Source organism: Notolepis coatsorum (genome assembly GCF_963971535.1).
Source record: "Notolepis coatsorum genome assembly, chromosome: 17".
Taxonomy (NCBI): Eukaryota; Metazoa; Chordata; class Actinopteri; order Aulopiformes; family Paralepididae; genus Notolepis; species Notolepis coatsorum.
The window spans coordinates 68,396,714-68,423,876 of NC_140181.1; the positions used below are offsets into that span (position 1 = coordinate 68,396,714).

At 41.7% G+C, this 27,163-nt stretch overlaps 2 protein-coding genes across 2 annotated transcripts in view; both read left to right on the top strand.

Annotated features, from left to right (window-relative positions):
• The window catches only part of troap (trophinin associated protein), a 32,918-nt gene extending 16,622 nt beyond the window's left edge, over positions 1-16,296 (top strand). The window contains exons 10-13 of the mRNA XM_084332749.1: positions 5,977-6,072; positions 6,339-6,651; positions 12,056-12,252; positions 14,828-16,296. Coding sequence (XP_084188875.1) covers positions 5,977-6,072; positions 6,339-6,651; positions 12,056-12,252; positions 14,828-14,893 — 672 coding nt within the window. The 3' untranslated portion in view covers positions 14,894-16,296. The remainder of the gene's footprint in view (positions 1-5,976; positions 6,073-6,338; positions 6,652-12,055; positions 12,253-14,827) is intronic.
• A 3,778-nt stretch (positions 16,297-20,074) lies between these two features.
• Positions 20,075-27,163, top strand: part of pfkma (phosphofructokinase, muscle a) — a 54,420-nt gene continuing 47,331 nt past the window's right edge. Inside the window, exons 1-4 of the mRNA XM_084332570.1 lie at positions 20,075-20,242; positions 23,386-23,459; positions 23,641-23,718; positions 25,358-25,547. Coding sequence (XP_084188696.1) covers positions 20,152-20,242; positions 23,386-23,459; positions 23,641-23,718; positions 25,358-25,547 — 433 coding nt within the window. The 5' untranslated portion in view covers positions 20,075-20,151. The remainder of the gene's footprint in view (positions 20,243-23,385; positions 23,460-23,640; positions 23,719-25,357; positions 25,548-27,163) is intronic.

The window sequence follows — 27,163 nt, forward strand, 5'->3', positions numbered from 1 at the left end:
CCAACTCAGATTTAGGGTTGATACAACCATCATAATAATATTGTTAATAATAACAATAACAATAATGATGTAATAATGTAAAAATTATCATTAAAAAGACCTGATTATGAGAACACATTTTTACGATGCATGGAATATTGTTGAGGCACACTAGTTACAACTATATTTCAAACAGGCACTCCATGTCAAAAAGGTTGCTGACCCCTGCAATAGATACAGCTAGAGTAGCTACTACTGACATTATCACAATGACAATGTCAGTAGCCTAGCTATATCTATTATATTGTGATGAAATATAGTAATGCATAATTTAGGCACCTTTTAGTTTATTTCGTTTATATAAAGGACGGTGTACTGACAATCATTTGCATTAAACAAATGGATGGGTGCACCAGATTTAGCTAGAAGCTATCATTTCCATCTATAGTCCTATGTACTGTAACGTTAGCTATTTAATCATAATAGTGTGTTTTATAACGTGTTTTTGCGGGTCCAGTCCACGGAACGTTGACAGAATTTGCAAAACACCTTATCGCCGGAGGCATAAAAGTCATTAGGATACTGCTCTGCTCTGAATTTAGGGCTTATTGCAGAATTTCTTAGCTTCTTGACGACGTTAACACCGAAGCAGCCAGACGGCAGACGCTTGGACACTGCTGTGTTGTGTGTAACACGCAGCGGTCCCCGGTCATGTTTGCTTTGCACCAAACGTTCCACCCAAAAACGGAATTTCAGTCCAGATTAGGCAAAATTCTGCAATATTCCACGTTTTGCAGTTGATTCCATTTTTATTGGTCAATTCCGCGATTCCGTCCGCGATTCCGTGAACGCGGATTTCATATGGCTCTACCTGTGGTTCCGTGAAGTTTCTGCGTTGTGTTTATCTCTTACTCCGAAGTCGACTTTCCCCGTACTGGCTGTACAACTATTTCAACCCCGTTAATGCAATCCGACTCATGAAGAATTCGACACTGGCAACGTGATCTCTTTCCTTAGATTGTGATGTTTATTTTCATAAACATATTCAGATTCAGAGTATTTATTTGCCACATAGAATCATACAATCAGAGTTTCTTCATTACACAATCATAATTATCATTCCATGGACAAAAGGAGCAGGAAGAAGAATAAATCTTATAGTTACCTGCCCCTTATTCCTAAACTAAACGAGTATTTACTTAATGATCGGTGTACAACCTAATTTGCACAAATAATAATTTATACCATTATACAAGAAACACACAATCCACAGTTAAACAAGAAAAAATTAAATAATAATAATAATAAAGAATAAAGAAAGAAAAAAAAAAAAAAAAGAAAAAAAAAATCTCACAAGGGAAAGAATTCTTATGTCCTCCACCACAGTTGTTTTCTGTGGTCTTCTGTGTCTTTTGGTGTTGCTGAGCTCACCAGTGCGTTCTTTCTTTTTAAGAATGTACTAAACGGCTGATTCGGCCACACCTAATGTTTTTGCTATCTCTCTGATGGGTTTGTTTAGATTTTTCAGCCTAATGAATGATTGCTTGCTTCACTGATAGTGACAGCTCTTTGGACATCATATTGAGAGTTGACCGCAACAGATTCCAAATGCAAATACCACTCTTGAAATGAACTCAAGACCTTTTATCTGCTCCTTGTAAATGAAATAATGAGGGAATATCACACACCTGGCCATGTAAAAGCTGAGCTGCCAATTGTCCAATTCCTTTTGGTCCCTTAACACATTGAGAGCCACGCCCCTATGCCCAAAATAGGCCGTTCCGTGCCAGCGTTTTAGTCAATGGGAAAACGGGGAAATTTGCAAACGCTTAAACTATATCTTAAAGGAACACTCCAACATTTTGGGAAATTTGCTTATTTGCCATCTACCCTGGAGTTAGACAAGAAGATGCATACCTTTTTCTTCTCTGTGCATGCAGTAGGAGTAGGAAGACGTTGGGAACTAGGCTAATGGAGGAACCTACTTCCAGTGACTGACGCTAAGCTAGGCTAACGGTGCGCATCTTCCTACTCCTACTGCATGCACAGAGAAGAAAAAAGTTATGTATATTCTTGTCTAACTCCAGGGTAGATGGCAAATAAGCTAATTTCCCAAAATGTTGGAGTTTTCCTTAAAATTATGGCTATGGGTCTAATACACCCGTCGCTTATCAATGACTTGCTTGCAGTCAACATGTACGAAACAGATTGTTTTTTCATTGGTACATTTCCGCTTTATACCGTTTTGAATACGAGTATAGTTTTGAAGATTTCTAGTAGGGGTGTAAAGGTACACGTATCCGTACCGAACCGAACCGTTTCAGTGTGTACCGTACCGTACCGAACTGCTGTGTAGTGTACCGTACCGAACGAATACAACGGTATGTTAACCACTAACGACCGCCCACCGGGGGCTGTTTTTATCACAATCTAATATAATTATTATTTTTATTTTTTATTTTACAAGTCGATTATTAATTTCAATATAGAATATTCGTTGACAGCCCTACACGTACAATTAGTTACTGCACACTACATCACCCCTGAGTGGAACATGGAAAGCCAAACTTTCCCCCACTGTACCGAAAACCCGTACCGAACCTTGACTTCAAAACCGAGGTACGTACCGTACCGTGGTTTTTGTGTACCGTTACACCCCTAATTTCTAGTGATTCCAGAGAAATCCGCGATAATGGCTCTTTAGTGCAGTGGTTCTCAAACTTTTTACACCACGTACCACCTGAGAATGTAGCTGGCTCTCCAAGTACCACCATATGACCGATGTTAAAATACAGTCTATTCAGCTATGCACAGTTCACGCAGGAGGCAAATTTATTCCTAATACCATTATTTATTGTTATCTTTTGTCAGACACAGCCACAATGTACAAAGGGGTAGCACTAGAACTAGCAAACTCTTCCACACAACTCATACAATGCAAGGGGCATTGAGAACATAATAACTTAACATTCTCACATAGCAAGTGAGAAAATTAAGAACAACTGTATTTCAGCAAATGTACTTAATTCTCTCTCTCTCTCTCTCTCACAGCAAGCAATTGTCCTTCATTCTCTCACACTCTCACACACACAGCATGTTGTTGTCCATTGACAACTCACATAAACGGGGCCGGACTGGGGAAATAATCCAGGCTGGGAAATATAGTCCCAGTCAGGCCACTTTCTAAGTGGGGGTCCCCCACCAGGAATAATTTTGGTACAAAGACTTAATTTCCTGCATTCTGGTGCAGGAATATTTGAAATGTTACCCTTTAAATGCCAGTTTGTGTGATGGCATCACAAATTATTGTTAAAAAAAACACAAAGTAAAATATTTTCAATATATCAAATGCAAAGTAAATCTTTCTGGCGGGGATTATTACAGGCTAGGCATGGGTCAATGATTAGCAACAACACAGATTTTGATGGATTTTTTGTAATGTCAGATTTAACAACAACTCTTTTCAGAAAAGTGGGAGTATTTCATTTTTTATCTGACATTACAAAAAATCTAAAAATAAAAATGGTTATGATCAGGGCTGAAGTTGAATAAAAGATTTATGACTGTTTAGACTGCATTACTCTCTGTCACAGTGATCTCCTGGTTGTTCCCCACTTAGGTTATCTAACTATCGCGCCGCCGCAACTAGAAACACTGGCCTGGCCTGCTTCTAAGTTCAGTGGCCTGACTGCAAAAAGAAATTATTTTTTTTTTAATTTCTTTTAAGTACCACCAGCAGTACCACTAGTGGTACGCGTAGCACAGTTTGAGAACCACTGCTTTAGTGGAATACACAAAACACGTAATTTTTTGGCTGATTTATGAATCGTTTTCAAATAAACGCTAGATTATCGATAGTATTATGTGTACTTATGCACGCTAGAGAAGCGGGCTGAAAAATCGATTATCCATGACCTGGTCAGCGCTAACGTCATACACACAGACACGCTGCGATGGCTGAGAAAAAAACATCAGATTAACCCAATACTGGTAAAATAGAGTCCTTACCTCACATCAGATGTTCTGCAAAAAGATTAAGCCATTCCAAATATTGATCGCGTTTATTGATCCAACGTTATAGTCCGAAACACATAATCGACGCTGCTCTGAGGGTCCTCAGTCAATCTGGTAACATTGTTGTGAAGGATCAGATTAAACCGAATATATATATTTATTTATGGATATATATTGAATAGTATTTGTATATCGTTTGATATCCCTTGTATATTCCTTGTACATATACACGGAATATCCCTTTAGTCTACTACAGCCCATAATAGTTCATTCTCTTATTGGACAAGGACCTGGCGCCAGGGACAAGCCCCTTGGAGCCAAGTTCAATGGTACCGACGAAACATGTCCCTACTAGCCCCGGCTCTGCGCAGGAATACGGCTACCGAAAAGAGAGTGGCACTATTTGTTCACCGTGCATATAAATAGGGCGCAAGTAAATGTAGACTTCCTCTTATCCCTTAGTCCTTTACCCTTCTACCCAACTAAGTAACAGAACGTGAAGCCTCACCCCACGATACCGCGTGCGGTGTAGTATGGCCTGTTTGGCCTTAGAATAGCATTGAGACCTCGTGCGAATTAATAGCTGAATTGTCAGAGTTTGGCACCGTATTTCTATTAAGTAATAATAGTCTATTATGTATGGTGCATCGTGCGGTTAGAGTTCTAAAGTGAGCAGCACCCCCATCGCTTCCTCGTGTTATCTAGAGTCTTAACCAGGTTGGGCAGACCACACGTGGTGCTTTCATCCGAGGAGTTCTAGGCGAGGACCGAGTGGACCTGTACATTGGATTACCTACCCGACGACTGCTGAGCCCTATGCGGCATGGAATATATATTTGCTTTGGTACTTTGATTTGTGGAGCGGATAATCGCCAACACCGGTGAGTGTTGGATTTACCCTGAAAGGAGTCAAGGTGAGACGGCGCTCAGACCAGACTGAGGTCGCCTCGCTTCTTCTTCACTGTGGAGCTACAGCTACAGCTACAGCCTACAAGAGAGCCAAGGTGTATTCATCTGTGGATCAAGATTCTACTGCACTGTCTTCTGTACGTGAAGTCTCCCTAGACATCGTTGACCAGACGGGATACTGCCGACGGCTCTCCTACCCCCCCTACCGGCTTACGACCGGGAGGACCCCTACAGTATATCCAGCTATAATCATTAAGTGTGCCATCGTTATAATTCCCTAAGAGCCAGGTTGTATACTTGCTTCCTGCGTAACCAGAGATTGGACATTCAGTGTTGATTTGCCTACGAGTACTCATTTGCCTTACAAGAGCATTCAAATCATAAATGTAATGGTGAATATTATATGTACCTTTTGCTATATATTAAATATTTGATTATTACCTTTGTGTGGACCTGGTTTCATGGTGGGAAAGTGTTCATCATATTTAGATATCGTGTACTGTATGGCCAGTAGTTAAAGTACATAAAGCGGTAGTGGTTTAATGATACCATACTTATCAATACAGTCAGGGAATTGTACCCCTCAGTTACAAACATGATACTGCATGCCAGAGAAGGGAAAACCCCCGGACCGGACTTTTTTTCTGGTGCACAATTGCCCACCCAATCCAATCCAATGATGTGCATTACCATCCGGGAGACGATAGGCGGCGGTATTTGCCCTTTTCGAGCTCAGACCCATTCACAATGATAACGTCAGGCTGGATGGATGAAAAATGTATGGATATTGCTAATAAAAGAAATAACGATTAAAAGACGAGCAAACTCGTCATTGGCACTCAATGCATGGCGAGTTAGCACGACTGATCTCGTCGTCGGCACTCAATGTGTTAATAAGGGGGGGGGGGGGCATGTATAGAAATTATTGTAATTCCTACACCATTCGCCTCATTTCAAATCTCATTGTATATTTATGGACCCATTTGTATGTCCCACAATTTGTCTGTTTAGTGTCCTCTCACCAACACTGATGCTCGCTCACTCATCTCATGACGCCATTGTTTAAATTTTCAGAAGAGGCTTCTGTCTGCACAGCGGACCCCCTGCGACGGTTCTCCCAGGCTCGGGGGCTTCCCGGGCCACGGCACAGAACTGCAAACGCACAAGGAGGTGAGAGGACAACAGGGGAGCTGGTCAATGGTCATGTTGATGAAATTAACCTAGTCGGTGTCACTTGATCACTTTTAGACAATGTACAGGAATTTGTATCACCTTTTCAAATTCCACAGTACAATGACATACAGTCCACTAGGATATAGAGCAATATTGTGATGTACTGTAACAACTGCAATGACATTCATCTACTATGACATTTGGGGGGGGGGGGGGTATTGTTGTCATGGTCAGTTTTAGAGATGGTCTTTGTTTTTTGGCAGGAGATTGTCCAAAGGTTATTCAATTTTAATGATCAAGAGGAGGATGAGAAGGAGGAGGAGGTGCTGGTGCAGAAGAGCACAGGAGGGCCGCCGTTTTGCCAAATGCCGCACAGAGAATCTGTAATTTTTTTCTCAACGGGCAAAAAGCTCCACAGAGCTCCGTTATTTGAGAAGCAGGAGAGCTCCACGCGGCCAGAGGAACACGACACGGTCCCAGCAGCTCTGAGAACGGTGGTCCCAGAACACGCAGAGAGAACATCTGGGTCAGACGCGTCCCGACACTTCGACCGTCCTGTTCCGAGTCAGCCCAGAGGTAACGCTGAACTTAATACTTTGGGATTCACAAAAAACCTGGCATCTCGTGTACCACGTCAGGCACTCCGTCCAATGGGCTGGGGCTTGAGGTCCAGTGAGGTTAAAGGCACACGCCAACATTTTGGGAAATTAGTTTATCGTCTTCTCCAGAGAGAGAGAAAAGAGGATAGATGCCAGTTTCCTCTCTGTGCGTTCAGTAGAAAGCTATCTGGCTGCATGTTAGCCTAGCTTAGCACAATGAATGGAAGCGGACAGTGCCGGTTAGCCTTCGGGAGAGGTGTTAGTTGGACAATGCCTAGGCTAACCGGCACTGTCCGCTTCCATTCATTGTGCTAAGCTAGGCTAACGTGCAGCCAGATAGCTTTCTACTGAACGCACAGAGAGGAAACTGGTATCTTCTTGTCTGTCTCTGGAGAAGACTGTATAAGCAAATTTCCCAAAATGTTGGCGTGTTCCTTTAAGGTAATGGTTTATACATGAGATGCCTGGCTTTTAGATCATGTTGGATCAGGTGGATTGAATGGGATCATTAGCAGCAGGACTGCTGTTGCATCTTATCAGCTGAGCTGAATAATCATTAAATGCAATTGTAGGCCTATAGACCACTGCACTTCCGCGTTACATTGAAATCGGGGAGGAGATAGCGGGGGGAGCAAATGAATGAATGTGGATGAGAGCCGTGATGTAAGTGGTTGCAGATACGGCTGTGGGGGAGCTAGAGACATGCTCGAATAGACTTTTATGCGCCTGAGTTTCCTGAACACGGCGCGACCCATTCCTAATCGATCAGAACTAAATCGGCCGAGACCAAGTCCCTTTTCCAGCACCTACTCCCCATACACATGCGCAGATTGTCAACAGAGTCTGGACGACGCGAGATGACGCACGAATGAATGTGGACTGTTCCATCAGAGGGGGGAGCTTCGGTGGCCAGTGTCCTTTCAGCCGAACAGGATAATGAAAAAATGATCCCACTAAATGGCCAGAGCCAGACGCGTCTTATGGCGACATCTACAATTACCTCATTGAGTCTCCAGGTAGACTAATGTTTATATTTAAGTGCAGTGGTCTGTAGCCACTCACACTACCACCGAAGCTCCCCCCTCTGATGGAACAGTCCACATTCATTTGTGCGTCATCTCGCGTCGTCCAGACTCCGTTGACAATCTGCGCATGTGTATGGGGAGTAGGTGCTGGAAAAGGGACTTGATCTCGGCCGATTTAGTTCTGATCGTTTAGGAATGGGTCGCGCCGTGTTCAGGAAACTCGGGCGCATAAAAGTCTATTCGATCATGTCTCTAGCACCCCCACAGCCGTAGCTGCAACCACTTACATCAAGGCTCTCATCCACATTCATTATTATGCTCCCCCTGCTATCTCCTCCCCGATTTCAGAATCCCGGAAGTGTTGCGGTGGTTTATGACGGGTGTCTGAGAAAAAAGGAAAGGGTATTAATCAGGGCTTGACATTAACACCCGCCAAATGTGGGTAGAATTCGGCTGTGGCGGGTAACTCTGTCATTCTACCCGCGGGTGACTTTTTTTTTATATGAAAAAAAAACATTGTAGTCTACAAAAGGCATCAGCAATAATTAAGTCAATCCAGGTGATACTACATAATACTACAACTCCCACGAGGACTGGGTGCGCACAGTGTGCTCATTTATTGGCCCATCCACTTCGCCCTATCGCCGTCGTTTTGCTCGCTCGCTCGCTCTTGCTCTCTCTCTCTCTCACACACACACACACACTGAATAGAGCAGGGGTTCCCAAACTTTTCAGGCCAGGGCCCACAAAATAAGGCGTCAGAGAGCCGCGGCCCAATGCACATCGTCAGGGTTTTTTTTTTTTTTTTTTTTTTTTGCCAGGCGACAATTTTTTAAGCCAAATATCACTTCAATCCTATTAAGTTAGTTCAAGTTAGTTATTCATTTATATGTGCTATTTATGAGAGGGCTAACTTGTTGCAAAATAATAATGATAATAATAATAGCCTCATTAAAATACTATTGTTGCTTCGGTTGTTTTCAGCGTTTTATGTGCATAATCTGTTATTTAGTTTGAAATGTTCGTTGAAATAAGTAGATTTTTTGTTTTTGTTTATTTATTAAGTTAATATAAAACCATATAGTCACATTTTAGAATACAACTAGAAACACTGTCCTGGCCTGCTTCTAAGTTCAGTGGCCTGACAAAAAAATAATATTAATAATAAAAAAAAAAAAAAATTAAATCATCTCGCTGCTCGCGGCCCACCTTTGGGTCGCGACCCCGACTTTGGGAACCACTGGAATAGAGGACTAGACATCAAAGCAAATATTGGTAACAAATAATATATCACAGTGCTCTACAATTTAATTAAGTTTGTAAGTTTGTAAGCCAAAAAGTTAATGTCAAGCCCTGGTATTAATTCAAATGACTGAACTAAAATGGAGTCAGAATGGAGAAATATATATGTTAGCAAAGCAAAGATGAAGATGCTTATCAGTCAAAGGACCACCCCTTACAAAGAGTTACAGAAAACAAAGCATGCATGTGGGGAAAACTGCAGTAGCTGTAGCTGTTTACTAAGATGTGCAAGAGGAGCATTCACATTAATTTGAGGAAATTCCTTGAAAGGGAAAAGGGAGAGCTGGATGAGGAGAGATGGCAAACTGATTAGAATAGAATAGAAATACTTTATTTATCCCAAGGGAAATTCAGCACTACAGAACCTGAAGTCAGAATGGTCAGGAGAGCAAAGATGAACATGCCCCACACCTAGGCCTGCCACGATAACACATTTTGCTGGGCGATTAATTGCCCCCGAAAATATCGCGATAAGCGATATTATTGCGACCGGTTAGAGAATTTTTTTTGAGAAATGTATTTCCCAAAACTTTTATTTTGAAGCCCACCGCTCCGTCTTTTCCGGTTTTAGACTTTTATTTTGAAGCCCACCGACCGGACCGGAAGTATTGTTGTGATTAATATTATCCTAAGCAGAACATATGAGCCGACAACATGTCTCGTCCGGTTGTTTTTGAGCTAATAACAAATGTTGAGATTGTTGGTGAACAACTAACTTTACGTTAGTTTTAACGTTAGCTACTAACGTTAGATGCAGCTACTACAGGCAATCAACGATGAGGAGGAAGCGTCAAAGCAGTATATAATAGAATAGCTGTGGTGCGTAAGCACTGCAGCACGACTCGAAACTACCGGAGTGTTGTAATAAATTTATTCATGTTTAACTTGTCCCCGTGTCCAGTCCTTTGACTAGCCCCACCCGTTCATTGTAAACAATGATGCATGTAATTGTATTAACGTTATTCTGTGTTGTACTTGTAGCTATGCTATACGTTGTATTTCGTTTGTTATCTAATGTTGTTAGCATGGAATGAGAATCAAAGCTCTATCTTTCATCTTTATTTAGCAGTCCAGTTTCTCCGGGCAGTAGCGAGTAACTACTTGGGTCTAAAAATAGCTAACGTTACACTACAAATAATGCTACTTGGTTAAAAGGAGCAACACTATTGAGAAATGTAGTTAAGCTGTGGCGTTGCCCCACGGAGCTCCCGTGCTGTACTCTAGTAACGTCAGCGGCCCGCCTCCCAACACGGACAGTGACTGACAAGCGGCACTGGTTCCGCCTCATTAAAACAAACGCGCAAATAGCAATTAATCGCGCCCGTCAAAATCATTGCATTCATTTTAATTATCGCAGCAATTAATCGATTTATTGCTTATCGCGGCAGGCCTACCCGCACCCATACACAAAAAGTCACATTAGAAGCAAAACAAGCATGTGGAAAAGACAAGCAAGACACAAAAAGACTCTATACTATAGAGTTACTATAACATAATTTAAAAACCTAATCAGAACTGATTACCTTAAAGGGGACATGCATTATAAATGGCCTTTTCCAGTGTTTAGCATGTTTTCCTAGCAATTGGGGATTATATTAATGTGGTCTGTGTCGTTAATAATTATCATATTGACTCATCAGTCTAGTCTCGAGTTCACGAGATCCTCCCTCACTCAACTAAGCTGTTCTGATTTGACTGTATCTAACGCCCCCTCTATGGTTGACAGCGACAGCAGAGCGAGTGGAAATATCTTCACTTCCTCAAACAGAGCGAGGCAGAGAGAGAACGAGGGAGCGAGAGAGAGAGAGAGAGAGAGGGACCGTGGTGCAGGAGGCCTGTACGTTAATGCCAAGCAAGCAGTGCAAAAATGCTTCCGCATTCGTCACCGCACGCTAGTGCGGTAAAGCGCCCTTCTTTTCAGACAAATGCTACCGTGCGTGCACCGGCGGCGGCGTGCTCGCTCAGGTGCGTGCGTGCGCCGGCGTGCTCGCGCGAGGTGCCCGCGCATGCGACACGAGCGGAGCTCAATATATATAAGTCACCGCCCCTTATTCAGTATCCAACAAATAGCTCAATTGGCTAGGACACATGGCTGTGGATCCTATGGCTTGTTTGCTGGCGAGTTCGAATCCCATCGAAAATATTTTTTAACGTGATTTTTTTTTAACGTGTATTCTTTCGCCGATTAAGGTTAGGCATTGTTTCGGAGTTGGTTAAGGTTAGAACGGTTAAGTTTAGGCGCTGTTAAGGAGCTGGTTAAGGTTAGAGTTTGTCAAAGAGAATGGCAATATAATTTCTATGGTTAAGGTTAAGGTTAGGCATTGTTTCGGAGTTGGTTAAGGTTAGAACGGTTAAGTTTAGGCGCTGTTAAGGAGCTGGTTAAGGTTAGAGTTTGTCAAAGAGAATGGCAATAGACAGCCTATTTCCGCGAAAATGAAAGGCGCATTACTGCATGCCACTACGGTAAATTTTTTCACTGCTTGCTTGGCATAAAGCTACACGCGTGCAGGAGTGTGTGTGAAACACAAACACGCACGCATTTACACAAACAACCTGGACCGCGTGGGGGAAGCAGTGGAGAGATAACTTTATGCTCTGTGTCCCTCACTCTCTCCCTGTCCCTCTCTCTCTATCTCTCTCTCCCTATCCCCCTCTCTCTCTGTCTGCCAGTCGCAGACTGTGGGTACTCAAAGCGCTTATGGGTGGAGCCCATCCAAAAATTGCCTTAAATCCTGAGGCTGAAAAATGATGCTTTTGAGTACTTGATCAAAAATATAAAACGATGCATTTTTCTTTTGAAAAAAAACTTTCTGATGTGTTCCATAGACTCTAAGGAATTGTCTAAAGTTGCCCAAATAGTGCAAGGAATATCAATGCATGTCCCCTTTAAACGATCTGAAATTGTGGTAATATTCATCTCTTAAAATAGAAATAACAACCAACACATTTTTTGGCACACACACATACACTAATTTTCAGATTTTGTTCCTTTACCCTCTTTGATCTCTGTTGCAACACCAATGCCTACTATAAATATGAACCGTTGCATTCCAGACATCCTTGTCCAGAAGAGTTCTGGTGTGAGCTCTGCTGTGGCGTTGCTGCGCAAGCGTCTGCCTCCACTTGATGAGCTCCGGCTGGACGAGGAAGTGGCCACCTACACCTCAGCCCCTGCCCCAATGGCCTCCCAGCCCCCACTACCCCGCTGTGACAACCCTCTGGCCTCCACCCTGTTGTTCCAGGAGTCCACTGTGAGTTCAGTATTAATGATTTTTAATGTATTTTTATCTATATATATTTTTTTAACCCTAATTTAAACAGCTGCAACAGAAAATGCGTTATGAGTTTTGTCATATTTGCTCAAACTGGCAACATGCACTCACACACCTGATTTTTGTGATATTATATAGTCTGGTATAAGTATGGCATGTACTAGTCAACACCAGGGATGACAGTGGCTCAGGGGGTAGAGCAGTTGTCTGGTAATTGGTTGCCTCCGCCGTCGGTGTGCGACTGGGTGAATATGAGGCAAAAAAAATTGTAAAGCGCTATATAAATGCACCAATTACATCATGCCAGGCAATGTTTAAATAGGTCCTGCATTCTAAAAACATAAACAGTTCCTTTTTAAGGATTTTTTTTTTTTTTTTTTTTATATTTTTATTTTTTGCACAAATCTCTCCAACATTCCAAACATCTCTTTCCACATCATCATATTCAATTTCCAGGATTTGCCTTTTTCTTTTTTGTAAGAACATACAAAACATGTAAAGGACTCATACAAATACATTAATAACTGACATGGAAAATAAAAAAAGACTTACGAAAAAAGAAACATACTATACTATACATTATGCGTATACATTCCTGATATATATACCTTGCATGTAGACCGAACTACCTTCGAGCAGGTATGTGCTGCATCCTCTATCGGGATGCCACCCTTCTCCATATTGCATGTGAGAGAAAGCGCCCCAGACATATGCAGTTGTGCATGATAACATGCATGCACGCATGTCTCCGACACATGTATGTGGGTACGTGTATCACGTAAGCATGTGTACATGCCTCATATGTGTGTGTGTGCATCTTCCTGGTATGTGACTGTACTCCTATCTCTTGTGTGTGTTTCGTATCCATGTGTGCCTCTGCCCCCTATGTGAGTGTATATCTCAGATGTGTATATATATGTGCGTCTCAGCTACGTATGTGTGTGTCTCCTATATACATGTGTATCCCCTTTATGTGTCAGTGAAAGCTTATATTTCAACTATGTGTATATGTAGGTATGTGTATGCCTATTTCCTATAAATGAGTATGTGCATGTATGTGTGCCCCTGACGTGTATACCTTATCCTTGTGTATATGAGTGTGTGTAAACCTATTATGTACACATATGAATATGTGTATCCTAGATGCTTGTATGCGGCTATACCTGCGCACATGTGAGTGTGATAGAGACTGTGACCGTTCCATAGACACACCATCCGGACATAAAATATATGTACATATATACACAATACATTATAAAGCACAAGTACCATCAGATCAAATCCCCTTTTTCATATTCATCCTTGATAATATTGTAATCCCATCTTAATCATTTGTCCCCAGACCGTTCAGTCAGGTGTAGAAAACTGTCCCATACCTCAGCGAAAATATCCTCTCTCCCTGCGACTCTATACGTCACCCTTTCATATGATGCTGTCCGGAACATTAGTTCCATCCATTCTTTAAAAGTAATATCAACAGGTGATTTCCAATGTCGTAATGCAATTCTACATCCTGATATCATGGCCATTCTATACCACATTCCCCGGTATTTAGGCAGTTTAATCCCTTTCGGTACTATACCCAAAACACATGCCATTGGGGCGTTATTTATCTTCACATTCAAGACCTTACTTAGGAATATCACAATTTGATCCCACATTTTCCGGACCTTCTCACATTCGTACAACATGTGCAGTAAAGTGCCTGTCTCCTTCTCACATCTCCAGCAGATGTCACTGTCAGTCTGGCCAGTTTACTAGGCGTCCAATAGCTTCTGTTCAACACTTTGTAAAAAATAAGTTGTGATTGCGCCTCCCTAGAGAATTTACTCCATTTGGACACCAGTTTCTCCCACATTTCCTCAGTAATATCCTCACGTACATCGTTCTCCCAGCTCAATCTCAGACCCGCCAATTTGGGTGCATTGTATTCTCTTATAACATCATAAAATCTTGACGCACCGCCTTTCCTACGCCATCCTTTATAGAATATTTCTTGAATTGCAGTAATCGGGCCACACTTTGGTCCTCCTATTGATGACGATATACAATGTCTAATCTGTAGGAATTTATAAAAGTTTTTATTATCTATATCAAAATCCTCTTTAATATCCTCAAAAGGCAAGACCCCATCCTCCCCGGCTATATCCCCTAGTACATGTATCCCCCTTTTAATCCAATCGTCCCATATGACTGATTTCTTACCAATCTTTAGTTTCTTATTATACCATATAGAGGCTCTCGTAGTTAAATATGGGCTATCACCAGTCATTTTGTGCGATTGATTCCAAGTTTCCCTGATAAATGCCATTAAAGGGTTTTTAAAAGGTATAGGTCTGTCTGATTGTGTCAGGAAGGATTCCAGAGATGAGGGATATATCATTTACTCCTCCATCTTGACCCAAGCAGGTGCCTCCTCAGACGAGTGATTCAGTTTGGAGAGCTGGGAGAGCGAGAATGCATAGTGATCTTTTTAAGGATTTGTAAACTATTTATCTGGTCAAGTTAAATGTTCTGCTGCTACTGATGCTGTTGTGTTCTTTTCATCTTCCAGGGGTTTGTGCCAATCTGCTGCGATCCCTCCTCTGGCTCCACCTCCCCCTCTCCCCCTCTATTATGATGGGGGTGGGTGGAGGGTGGGCGGGTTCTTTTCGGTAGGATATTTGACTTTCCTTTTTCCCCTACCTAATGTGATTTTTTTGTATGTCCTTTTTTCACAAAATAAAAAATTGTATCACAAAAAAAAAATACCATGGCTACTATCGAAGTCGCAGATGATGGAGTGGGTGGGAGTGAGTGAGTGAGTGATGGAGAAGTGGAAGATCCTCCTTCTTGCTCTCTGATTTTAAATAGTCCAACACTGTCTCCTAGCTAGTTTGATCAAGTTTCATTCGTTCACATAATGTGTATCAAATGCTCACAATATATTTATCCTAATAACCAGTTGATTAATTACCACATAAGTGTTGGCTCATTTACTAGGGATGCACCGAATGGGAAATTCTTGGCCGAAACCGATACCGAAAATAGGAAACAGTTGGCCGAAAACCGAAGGCCGAAAATGATTCATAGAATAGAATTTTTTTTTTTACCAATGTTGTTCAGCTACCTGATTATGGAAAAATATATGATTATGGCAAAACTTAACTTAAATAATCACTATTATGGGTCCATAAAACATTTATTCAGCACTTCTGAATGCATACAGTACATTAATTCCAAGTCAAGTGGCGGACATCTGTGCTCTACTGAGCGCACCTTTCTAGTCCGCAGATGAATGTGCTCTCTTGACTTTGGCACAATAGACGCGCGACGTGTATTCTTGAGAATGATAATAATAATAATGCTCTTCAGATTATATTATCAACGACAGACGGCGTCAATGTGTGAAACACAATCCCCCCCCTCTTAAGTTAACCGCGACGGGCATAATAGTAAATAAGGATATAAAGCATGTTAAAGACGCATTTATTATTTATTGGACGCGTTGCGCGCTGAGTTTACATAGAAACAGCGCGACACATAGAAACAGCGCGCATGTAATGACTGAAGCCACGTTTTGATGACATCATCACAACAACACGCGTTAGGTTACAGGTTGTTTCTGTTTCGGTGATATATTTTCGGTGAAAAAACTCTTTCGGCCGAAAGCCGAAAGGCCATTTTTTGTCATTTTCGGCCGAAAACTTTCGGTGGCCGAAATTTCGGTGCATCCCTATCATTTACTGTATGAAGGAAGAAATAGAAGATTAATTGATGCAATTGAAACATTGATGTTTTTTCACTGGGATCAAAAATGAATGTTTGGGTTGATAAAACAAGTCAGTATTGATACAGATGAGAATTGTCAATTTAGTTTTGTCCATTAAGTTTTGATGGCTTGTTACATTATGTTTCTGGACTTGATAAATCTTCTAGCTACAAAATAGATTAGGATAATTGACACAATTGTGGGTAGTAGTTGTTCAAATGTTCATGCCTTTTTTTTTGTTAAAGATCTCCAGATGTATTTTAAACCCTTAAAATGTGTATAAATATGGTTTTTCCACCAAATTGTTAAATAAACTACTGAAAATGCCATCTCTATACCTTTACCCTCATTAAGAATGCAAGGATCTGGGGCGCCCTTGTGGCGTGTACCATAGTGCCACGCGCACCTACGCGGCCGACCCGGGTTCGATCCCAGCACCCGACGTTATTTGTCGCATGTCCTCCCCACCTCTCCTCCCGTTCGCCCTCTCCTCAGTCGGTCCTGCGTGACCATGAAAAAGCTGTAAAAATGCTAAAATATAATAATAAAAAAAAAGAATGCAAGGATCTATGAATATGAAAATCGGCAACAAGCACTCATTGATATTTACCAGTAATTCCATGTTGGCAGCTTATACTTTCAAGATGGTGTCAGTATCTACTCTGGCAAATTCACAAAGGGATTGCCGCAGCTTTTTCTGACACTATGCCTGTGCAAAGGGCGCCGAAACACGCCTTGCTATTCACAAAGCCCGCGCAAAGGGTGAAGTACCGTGCTAACTGCATTGAGGTAATATGGGCAGGAAATGTGCCCCTTTCTATGCAAATGAGCCTCATTGCAAAAACACAAAAAGTCACAAAGATTGGCGCTAATTGCCACGTGCAGTTAAAGGATAACTCCACTATTTTGGGAAATTAGCTTATTTAACATCTTCCCTGGAGTTAGACAAGAAGATGCATACCTTTTTTGTCTCTGTGTGTGCATTTTAGCTTTGGGAATAGATGCTCTGTTAGCATAGCTTAGCTTCATCACTGGAAGTGAGGCAGGACAGTAGCCTTACAGTGCCTTACAGTGTATTGCAAGGTCTGACATTGACCAAACTTGATATGCATGACCTTGGTGGGCTCTAGGTCAACTCCTGAAAAGGGGGTCAATGTCAGACCTTGCAATCAAAAGTTAGGGGCGCACTGAAATTATGGCAAGGGTTATTAGCCCCCTAACTTTTGATTGCAAAGTCTGACATTGACCCCCTTTTCAGGAGTTGACCTAGAGCCCACCAAGGTCATGCATATCAAGTTTGGTCAATGTCAGACCTTGCAATACACTGTAAGGCACTGTAAGGCTACTGTCCTGCCTCACTTCCAGTGATGAAGCTAAGCTATGCTAACGGAGCATCTATTCCCAAAGCTAAAATGCACGCACAGAGACAAAAAAGGTATGCATCTTCTTGTCTAACTCCAGGGAAGATGTTAAATAAGCAAATTTCCCAAAATAGTGGAGTTATCCTTTAAAGTGACGCTATTTATGTCTTCAGAGAATTGGTGGTAACTAAGCGCATTAGTGGCCAGCGTCTCCGGTGATCCGTTGGGTTAGGTAATAATCACAGAGAATAGAACCCACACACTCATTCTCCAGAATAAACTTTTAACGTATAATGTTTTGTCAGGTCCATGAGTGGATGCTGGAAACACGGTCAATGAAACGTTTATTCTGGAGTATATGAGAATGCAGGTTTAATTCTCTTAACTAAACATTAAATACAACTTAATTTCTCACAAAATATTCCTAAATCTGAAATTATTTTCCCTGGCACACAGTGCCTAACTTCGGCCGAAAGATGCAGGACCATGGACAGGTCTGCTCAAACGAATTTCTTTTGGGATGACATGACAAACGATTTGCTACCATCTGGGTGGGCAAATTCTAGATGTGATTTCTTTTTTATTATTCTATACATCCCTAGATTGTGTTTTGTAGGGCTGTCCCCGACTAAGGATTTGGATGGTCGACTATGATTGGCCAAAATTTGCCGTTAGTCGACTATTGGTCGACAAAAAAAAAGAAAAGAAATAGTATAATATTTGTTATATTAAAAAAAATATATATATATTATTAAAAAAAATGTATCATTCCATTTGGGCTGTGGGGGGTGCTTAATGTCTGAAGGAGTCGACTGAAGGCTTCTTGTCCTCTGCAAAAGCATGCAATTGGTCCACTGATGGATACATCTTGATATTTGTCTAGTCTAGTGTGTTCATTAGATGGGTGAAATCCACTTTCAGTGCCTCTGTGCCTGTTTTCTTAGGCAGTTAGCCTCTGGTATGCGTGCCAATTAGCTTTAGCCACGCTTCTAGGCCTCTTTTCTTTTGGAAAGAATGTTACATTTCTTATTTTAGGTTGGCCAGTCGACTACGGCTCCTTTCGGCCGATTAGTCGACTAATCGACTAATGTTTTTATATGACCATGATCATGTTTTTAATATGCATGTGAGTCTCCTGAACACGTAGAGAAAAACCCTGAGTCGATCGGACCTTCCTACCTGAGCTATATGGTAACTTTCTCGCACCTACCTCAAAATACCTCCGCAACAAAGGCATTCACCTGTAGGGGGTAGGTACACGAAAGTTACCATAGCTCAGTGTAGGAAGGTCAGATAGACTCAGACGGAGCAAATAGCGGGCGCAAAACACATGCAGATAAGGGTGCTATTAGCAGGCAGCAGCGCAATCCATTCTTTGTGAATTCGCCCCTCAGTGTTCTGTGTATGCTGTAGAATAGATCAAGTTACCACATATTGGCCCAAGATAGGTTCCACCTATTTGTGACATCACACATGTACAACTCAGAAGTACAGGGAAGCTCTCCCTCCAGGGGAAGAATGTGAACAAAGTTGCTCTGGTGAGTGGTGACAAGCTCTGCACAAATCTGTATAGTCAAAGACATGCTCCCAAGAATAGTTAACCATAAAACAATATTGTGTTGTACGTTCCAGCACTTTCAACTAGACTCCAGAATTGTGTGTGAGTGTGGACTGGAATACTAACTCGTGTTTGTAATGTACATTGTTTATAATAAATCCATATATTTTAACTCAAGATGTGTACAGATTCAAAGTGTTTTAAATTCCTCTTTGGTCATGGATTGGACATAAGATTTGACATTATTGTCTTGCATACCCCAAATTGTCCTCAGGGCAAACGTCGAGTTCAAGTCTTTTTCTGGAAGCCAGTGCAGCTCACATGTAACGAGGGAGGGACGCATGTACGCATCATGTGACACGGACGGGTATTCTATAGTGGAGGTGTTTCAGCTGTCGAGCGGCAGACGGATATGGACACTGCTGCTGCTAAATCAGCCCGCCGGGCTCCTTGCTGTGGATTCCTCATCTTTGTCTTCAGACAGCAGGGGACGTCCCTTCATAGTTGATATTAGTCGACCCAAGATATTCTTAGTTGCTATGTGTTGAGGATTTTCACCCTGCTGTATCAGTTTAGCTGAAGATTATAGCCACTTTTGCATTCAAATAAGTTTCACAAATAATTATGTCTTTGATAACACTAGATCTAAATGGGTCGTTTTTCTTTTTTACATCCTTTGCAATGAGGACAATAATATTGGAAAAGCAGGCATTTTCAAATTTGTGGATTGAATGGACTATTTAAATAGCTTCAAAAGTAAAAAATGTCTTTAGTCCGGAACAGCCCTAGTTTCTTCTTTGGTGTTAGGCCCATAAATCACTATTAGTGGCCAACTCCCTTCTTAAAGTTGTTTTTGTTTTTTAAATAAAAAGTGACTAATTCCAAATCTATTATTATTCAGTGATTAGATTGTTGTTGAAATGGCTCAACCTGTTACATTTCAGCCATGGACAATTGTTTGTATCTCATGTGCTCTAAGTGTGTTACAGTGACTGTATATTTTGTTCAGTCTTGTGTGTGTGTGGGAGAGAGGGAGCAAGCTTGTATAGGGGGCGTGGGACAGGATTAAGACCAATAGTCTATAAAGCCCACTCCTTCTCCCAGTCCTCCCCTGAGAAGCAGAGAGAGTGAAGGAGGGGTAGCAGCACTCTGTTCCTTTCCCCTGGTCTCTTCATTGTGCCACCGGTCCTTCTGGTTCTACTGGCAACATGTCCCAGGATAACGCCCCAGAAATGGACTCTACTAAGATGGGGATCGGCCGGTCCATTGCTGTGCTTACATCCGGAGGTGATGCCCAAGGTAAGTGATGGATTGTACTACTAGGACTGCCAGAGAGGAGCAGCAGTATTCAACAGGGAAGAACGATTGCAGAGCTTCACTGTACATTTACCTAGCGAAGGTTACAGCATCACATTGAATTGGCACTGGAATAAAGTACTCTGCCAATTAGGTCTCGATAACCTTGATTGTGAGTTCAAGGTGTATTAGAGAGATATGGATATGGTGTTTTGCTTGAGTGGTGTCTAAAGTTGGCACAAAAGCCAAAGCATAGAAAGGCTTTATCTCAGATGACAGAGTGGTGGCTGATGGATGTGTTTGGCTTTGAACCATGTTGTTAGTGTGGGAGTTATTATAACTCCAAACACAATCCCATTCAGATAAGCATTTTGACTTGGCTGGCACTCTTGAAGAGCAGAAGTTGTAAATGGTGAGTGATAAATTAATAACGCTGACAGTTTGATTGAACCCCACGTTCATGTGCTCGTCAGAAACTCTGAAGGTCCAAGTTATCAAATTTCACGAGGTCTAATCTGCTAGTGTTCACATGTCAAAGTCAGAAGAAAAAAACGTTGCACCAATAACAAATTTTTTTTAACTCAAACTATGGCTTTAGGTCACTAGTGCTTTTTATCACATTGATAATATCGTTTTTTACTGCACTCTACCAAAATAATTGTGACTGAACTAGCCAATGGCGATGCCAGTCAAAGGGCATAACATCACTACTCATCTATCAACAGTGCTACAGTAGCTTACAATGTGCTGTAAATGTCATTCTAGAAAGCATTTCATTGGACGCAAAATTAGTATACGCCTCTGTGTGCAGGATGACTAATCAACATTTAAAAGATTATTTTATCCAGGAAATAAGAAACTCTAAAATACCATTAAGAATACTTACAAAACAATCCGTTTGTCATTGGTGGGACAGATACTGGTATATAAGTGACAATCGGTGCAAGACATAAATTATAAAAGAACATTAACATCTATTTTGATTTCCTGGGGCCTTTAAGGACATTTGGATAATGTTTATCCCACCTTTATTACACCAAACTATTGTGAAGAACCTGCAATAGATAATCACTCTTACAAATTCAATGTAGCCTCCTAGTCACTGCGTGCAACCCCATAACCACTGCCACTATGTTACCTAACTTACCTGCGGTATCATCGCTAAGTCATTCCAAACACGGAATGAATGCACATGCATGGAAAGGGCCGTCTTTGTATCATGATAAGATTTATTTCGGTTCACAACATGGCCTCCATAGAATGGTAATGATGTCATGGAAGTGAACATTGTTTTACATGCAGATGGTGCGCGAGACTCTGAAGTTAGCATGTTCATCACGACTGGGCTGTTGAGTCGATGATGATAATGATAACACCGTTGCCATGGCAAACCATCAGCTCATCATGCACCAAACCAACACGGATTTTAATGACGTCATTATCAAACATTCCATGGCAACCACTTTAAGGTGTACTAAGCCAAATGTCAAACCATGCCCTCTTTTCTTGATCCTCCAATCACAACTGTTGCTTTCCTCTGGCAATTTGAGAGGTTTGAGTGTAGATGTGAATGGGGACGTCTGTTCTATCAATTCTAGTTCCATGATCCCCAGTAAGCCCCCAAGCTTTGGCGTGGAAGCTTTATCTCCCTCTTGTCCCCCTCTTTCTCTTCTTTGGGGCTAATTTTAGTGCCAGTGACCTTTTTCTGGAATGACATAGTATGGAGGCGGGCAAGGACAGCTGCTGAAACAAGAGACCCCCCCAGTGCCAGCCTACCACAACACACTGTGGTGCACAGACATGCCAAGAAACTCTTTTCTGATCTTCCTGATCTTTCCACCATGGCTATGTGTAAATGCTGTACAGGTCAAATCACTAAATGGTTATGGCAGTTCTATAATCTCATATCTGTGTTACATAACCAGAAATCCTTCATGCATCAGAGGTGAATTGTAGGCTACTTATTATGTTATTATTTTCTTTAACTTTTATTTACCCAGGGTAGGTTCACTGAGCGTGGATGCTCTTTTATATTTACCCAGGGTAGGTTCACAGAGCGTGGATGCTCTTTTATATTTACCCAGGGTAGGTTCACAGAGCGTGGATGCTCTTTTATATTTACCCAGGGTAGGTTCACAGAGCGTGGATGCTCTTTTATATTTACCCAGGGTAGGTTCACAGAGCGTGGATGCTCTTTTATATTTACCCAGGGTAGGTTCACTGAGCGTGGATGCTCTTTTATATTTACCCAGGGTAGGTTCACAGAGCGTGGATGCTCTTTTATATCTACCCAGGGTAGGTTCATTGAGCACGGATGCTCTTTTTCAGCAGTGCCCTGTTTCACACTACTGCAGCTGCAAACATTGGCACCTGGGAGCCGCTCAGTACAACCACAGTCTTCTATTGTTGGCCACAGAGCCTTTAAGTTCCCTCAATGGAACTTCAGTGGTGGGTATTTACCCACTCCAGGGATCAAACTGGCAACCTGGACCTACCGGTCTGATCCCTTCTAGTCACAAACCCACTTCTCTAACCTTTAGACAGAGGCTGCCCCATTTTACCACAGTGTTTGCCACTACAATCAAGGCTTGGGCTTTGAGAAGAGTCTCTTGTTGTGTGTGTACGTATTTATTAATCCTCACCCATCATTGACCATATTCACACTGCGCCATGCGGATGTGGTCAATTGATAACACCCCGTGATCCTGTATTAAAAGTGCATTCTTTGTTCTACATGTTCAAATAAAGTGTTTTGTAGCTCTACATTCCGCCAGCCGGTATAGATATAGAGTGTGTGGTCAGTAACATGGGTCTCCCAGTCCCTCCACTCTGCAGTAAACAGAAAATACATTTTCTGCTATCCCATTCCCACTTTATCCCACCAGGAGAGAGAACTCTCACTGCAAAAATTGGCTGACAAAAATAAGAAATAAAACCTAGTTTTAGGCAAATATATGCTTGAAACAAGTACAATAATCTGCCAGTGCAGTAAACTAATTTGGCTTGGTTAGATTTATTGAAGTAAAAAATATATTTGTCTCTCTCCTGACTGGGAGTAAACAGTGATGGCTGTCAGAATGTAGAGCGAATGTAGATTTAGCAATTCCACTTACAGCATCTTTAAATTAACCACATTTGTGTCCCAGGTATGAATGCAGCAGTGAGGGCCACAGTCCGAGTTGGTATGTACACTGGAGCCCAAGTCTACTTTGTCCACGAGGTACGCTGAGAGATCACGCACACTGCCAAGTTATACTACATCACCACGTCATTATGATTGCAAATAGTAAATCAACTCCATTAACATGACACATACGTATTACAGGTATTATGATATTCGTTCTTTGACATAAAGTAAATAGATGTGGTTTCTCTCTGCTTTACACTGATGCGTATTACAGGGCTACCAGGGTCTGGTGGATGGAGGGGACAACATTCGTCTCGCCACGTGGGAAAGTGTGTCCATGATGCTGCAGCTGGTAAGAAACGTACACACCCCTCATACACCTCTAGTGGCGTCAGTGAGCTCTATGTAATAGAACACTTGTGATGTGTTTACGTGTAGCGTTCAAGCTTTTGTTAAGTCATAAGGGCTTACTACACGGTTTTATTTAAATTAATTTAATTATAAGGTCCCCAGTGTTTGCACTGAATTAGGAAACTCTGTTTTTAGCTTCTATGCCCCCAACACATTGGAATGTTTTGCAAAGCACTTTAAAACTCAATCCTTTAGTATCCATTGGTCAGTTTAAAGCTATAATAGCCATTTCACCTCAGTCTGTAGTTGTTTTAATTCATTTAAATAGTTTTATGTATTGTACCTCTCGACGTCACTGTAAATGAGAACTGGCTCTCAATGATCTTTTGAAATTAAATAAAGATTGAATGAATTAATGCATTTCAAACCTTTATTTATTCTCAAAGAGGCATTGAGGTTTCCCTCATTTCCAATGCTGTCGAGATTACAGGCATATTAAAGCAGGTAGAAACACACAAAATAAACACAAAGGAAAATAAAATCAGTTTAGATAATTCGACTTAATTAATTAGGACGAAAACACAGATGAAAACAAAATAAAGAAAAGTCTGTACTTGGACCGGACCTTAAGCACACGCCAGTCATTTGAGCACGTCATCGTCAATTCCAATCTACTGTAGCGCGATCTGGTAACATGAGAAAGTGATAGGCCTATATTTAGAGGCTGAACAGCATCCACATACTGTATCCACACAGCCAAGCCCATTTTCCAGCATGAGACGTGAGGCACTCTGCAAATTAGACATTGAATATGCTCTGTCACCTTGCCACTACACAGCCAGTGTGACGGCTGCCTTGCTGAACTGTCGCGGCTTGTGTGATGATGGGGTCCACACTGACAGCATGATCTGCAGGACATGTTCGATGTCTATTTTGAGGGCCTGTCGTTGCACACTAGAAAACAAGCTTCCTACCGAATCCCTAGGATGACACAGGGCGCTCTAACCTTCTAACCCTCACTACCACACTACAGACGGTTAACCTCACTGCCAGTACGTCACATGAGAGACCCCTGAGAGAGAGAATTATCACATGACATGACATCATCCAATCTTGTTAAAAATACTTTGTCACTTCAATCAGCTTAATTTCTCAATCTTGTGACGTTGCCCAACGCCCAGGCACAGAGATTCATGTCGTAGAGGTTATTTTCCTTCCTCCTCTTACCTGCGTTATGGATTTTCTTTTTAGGATAGGAATTTGAACATGTGAAACGTCTAAATTGTGTACTGTATGATATATCTTTTTAGTACTGAATAGATTTATTATAGAAAATTGTATCCCTAATCAATCTGTTCTAAAATAAAGTACTAAAAATATATATCATACACAATTTGGACTTTTCACATGTTCAAATTCCTATCCCCCAAAAACGTATAGGTAGAGAAGCATTCTCTAAGCTCAATGTCGGTTCACTTTGTTCCAAAAGGTACTTTTTTGGATTCGTGTTTTAAGCATTTACATGTAATTATTCTAGTTTTGTTTTTGCTTCTTCTTCCCAAAACAACATCACAGTGCTTTAATCGCCAGGTAATGTACCGTACTGCCAACCGACACCATCCTTCTGTTTCATCCACCAGGGCGGCACAGTCATTGGCAGTGCCCGCTCCAAGGACTTCCGTACCAGAGAGGGCCGTACGAAGGCAGCCTGCAACCTGGTGAAGCTGGGCATCACCAACCTGTGTGTGATCGGGGGCGACGGCAGCCTGACTGGCGCCAATGAGTTCAGGACTGAGTGGAGTGGGCTGCTGGCTGACCTGATCAAAGCCGGTGAGGGACCGGGGTGGGGAAATCATGGGAACGTGGCTACACCCACCTAAACTCATTTGACCCACCTTCGTAGCTGCGACCAAGTGTCAAGTTCAAGTTCTGTTTTATTTGTCACATAAGGTATTGTACATGTACATGCTTAGTTCTGTATGACCTTTCTGAAATTGTGCTTCATACAGTAAAAAGGTAAAATAATAAAGACCAAACACTATACAAAATATACAATATACAAAACTAAAATGAGGTAGAAGAGGTAGTGCGTTTTAGGAATAAATGGATAGTTTAAAGTGTTTAAAGTGAATACCCTCTTAACATGCAACGGCCCACATGTGGGCCCTGCCCACCGGAACTTTGGCGACCTCTAGTGGCTCGGGTGTGCATCTTTTTTAATACAATATATATATAAAATCGAAAGCCCTATTTGTTGCCTGTCGAGAGCCATTTCAGGTGACAAAATCCGTTCAGCAGTTCTCAAGTTACATGCCGATATGTGAGGCGTGCGCCGAAGTACACGGTATTGCGCAAATACCACTCCTGACTCTCGAGCCTCTATCTCTGTCAATCATTTGGCGATCTCGAAAATGATTGGACAATTTGTAGTAAATGAGTGTGGCTCTCCAATGATACGAATCAGGGATCTAGGTAAAAAGTCACAAGAGAAAAAACGCCGAATTAATTGAAGTCTATGAGGAAAAGGAAACCAGGAACGCTACACAAGTTTACCAAAATCGCTCCTAATCACTGATTGATTGATTGATAAGTTTATTAACAGATTGCAGAATGGGTACAGTACAGCATGTGCTATAAGTATAAAGTATAGTATTGTAATAAATACGTGAGTTATACCAGTAGCAGGAGAAACTGCTATTTAGCAGGGAAACTGCTATTTGTCCTAATGCCCTGAAATAACCAACTTCACAACCGGGGTACAAGGAGTAACAACTTTATTTCATTCAAGTGCCTATAATAAGCGATTATACCGAGGACACAGGATCTATTAATTAAGAGGACCAATTGGGTACCGTAGAGTTCCTATTATATAACACCCTCTTCTATGAGGCACTGCAATTACAAAACACGGTGTGTCTAATCCCACCTATTAAACACCCTCTTTTTGAGGTACTGCAACTGCACACCACGGTGTGTCTAATCCCACGCATTAAACACCCTCGGTAAGAGGCACAGCAATTGCACACACCACAGTGTGTTTAATCCCACACATTAACCACCCTCTGTAAGAGGCACAGCCCTTGGAACAAAAGGCCTAATAAACCACGCACGTCAGACACCCTCTCGACGAGGCATTTGCAAAACACATCGAACCATAGTAGTTAATTAAGGAACACTCTTCCGGCAATAATTAATCCCCCCTCTCGTCTTCCCCTGTCCCTCCTCAATCGGTCATACTCAATATCCTACCGGCTTGGCTATACAATAAATAGGGCATAAATAGGGGATAGGAAGAAATAGCCTATATGCAGATAAAATTAAGAGGTACGGTAGAATACAGAGAGCATAACTATAGGATACCCTAATAATACCATATACAATATAATATACCAATTTACACAGTAGGCCTATACAGTTTATAAAAATAGAGCATAATACAACATCCT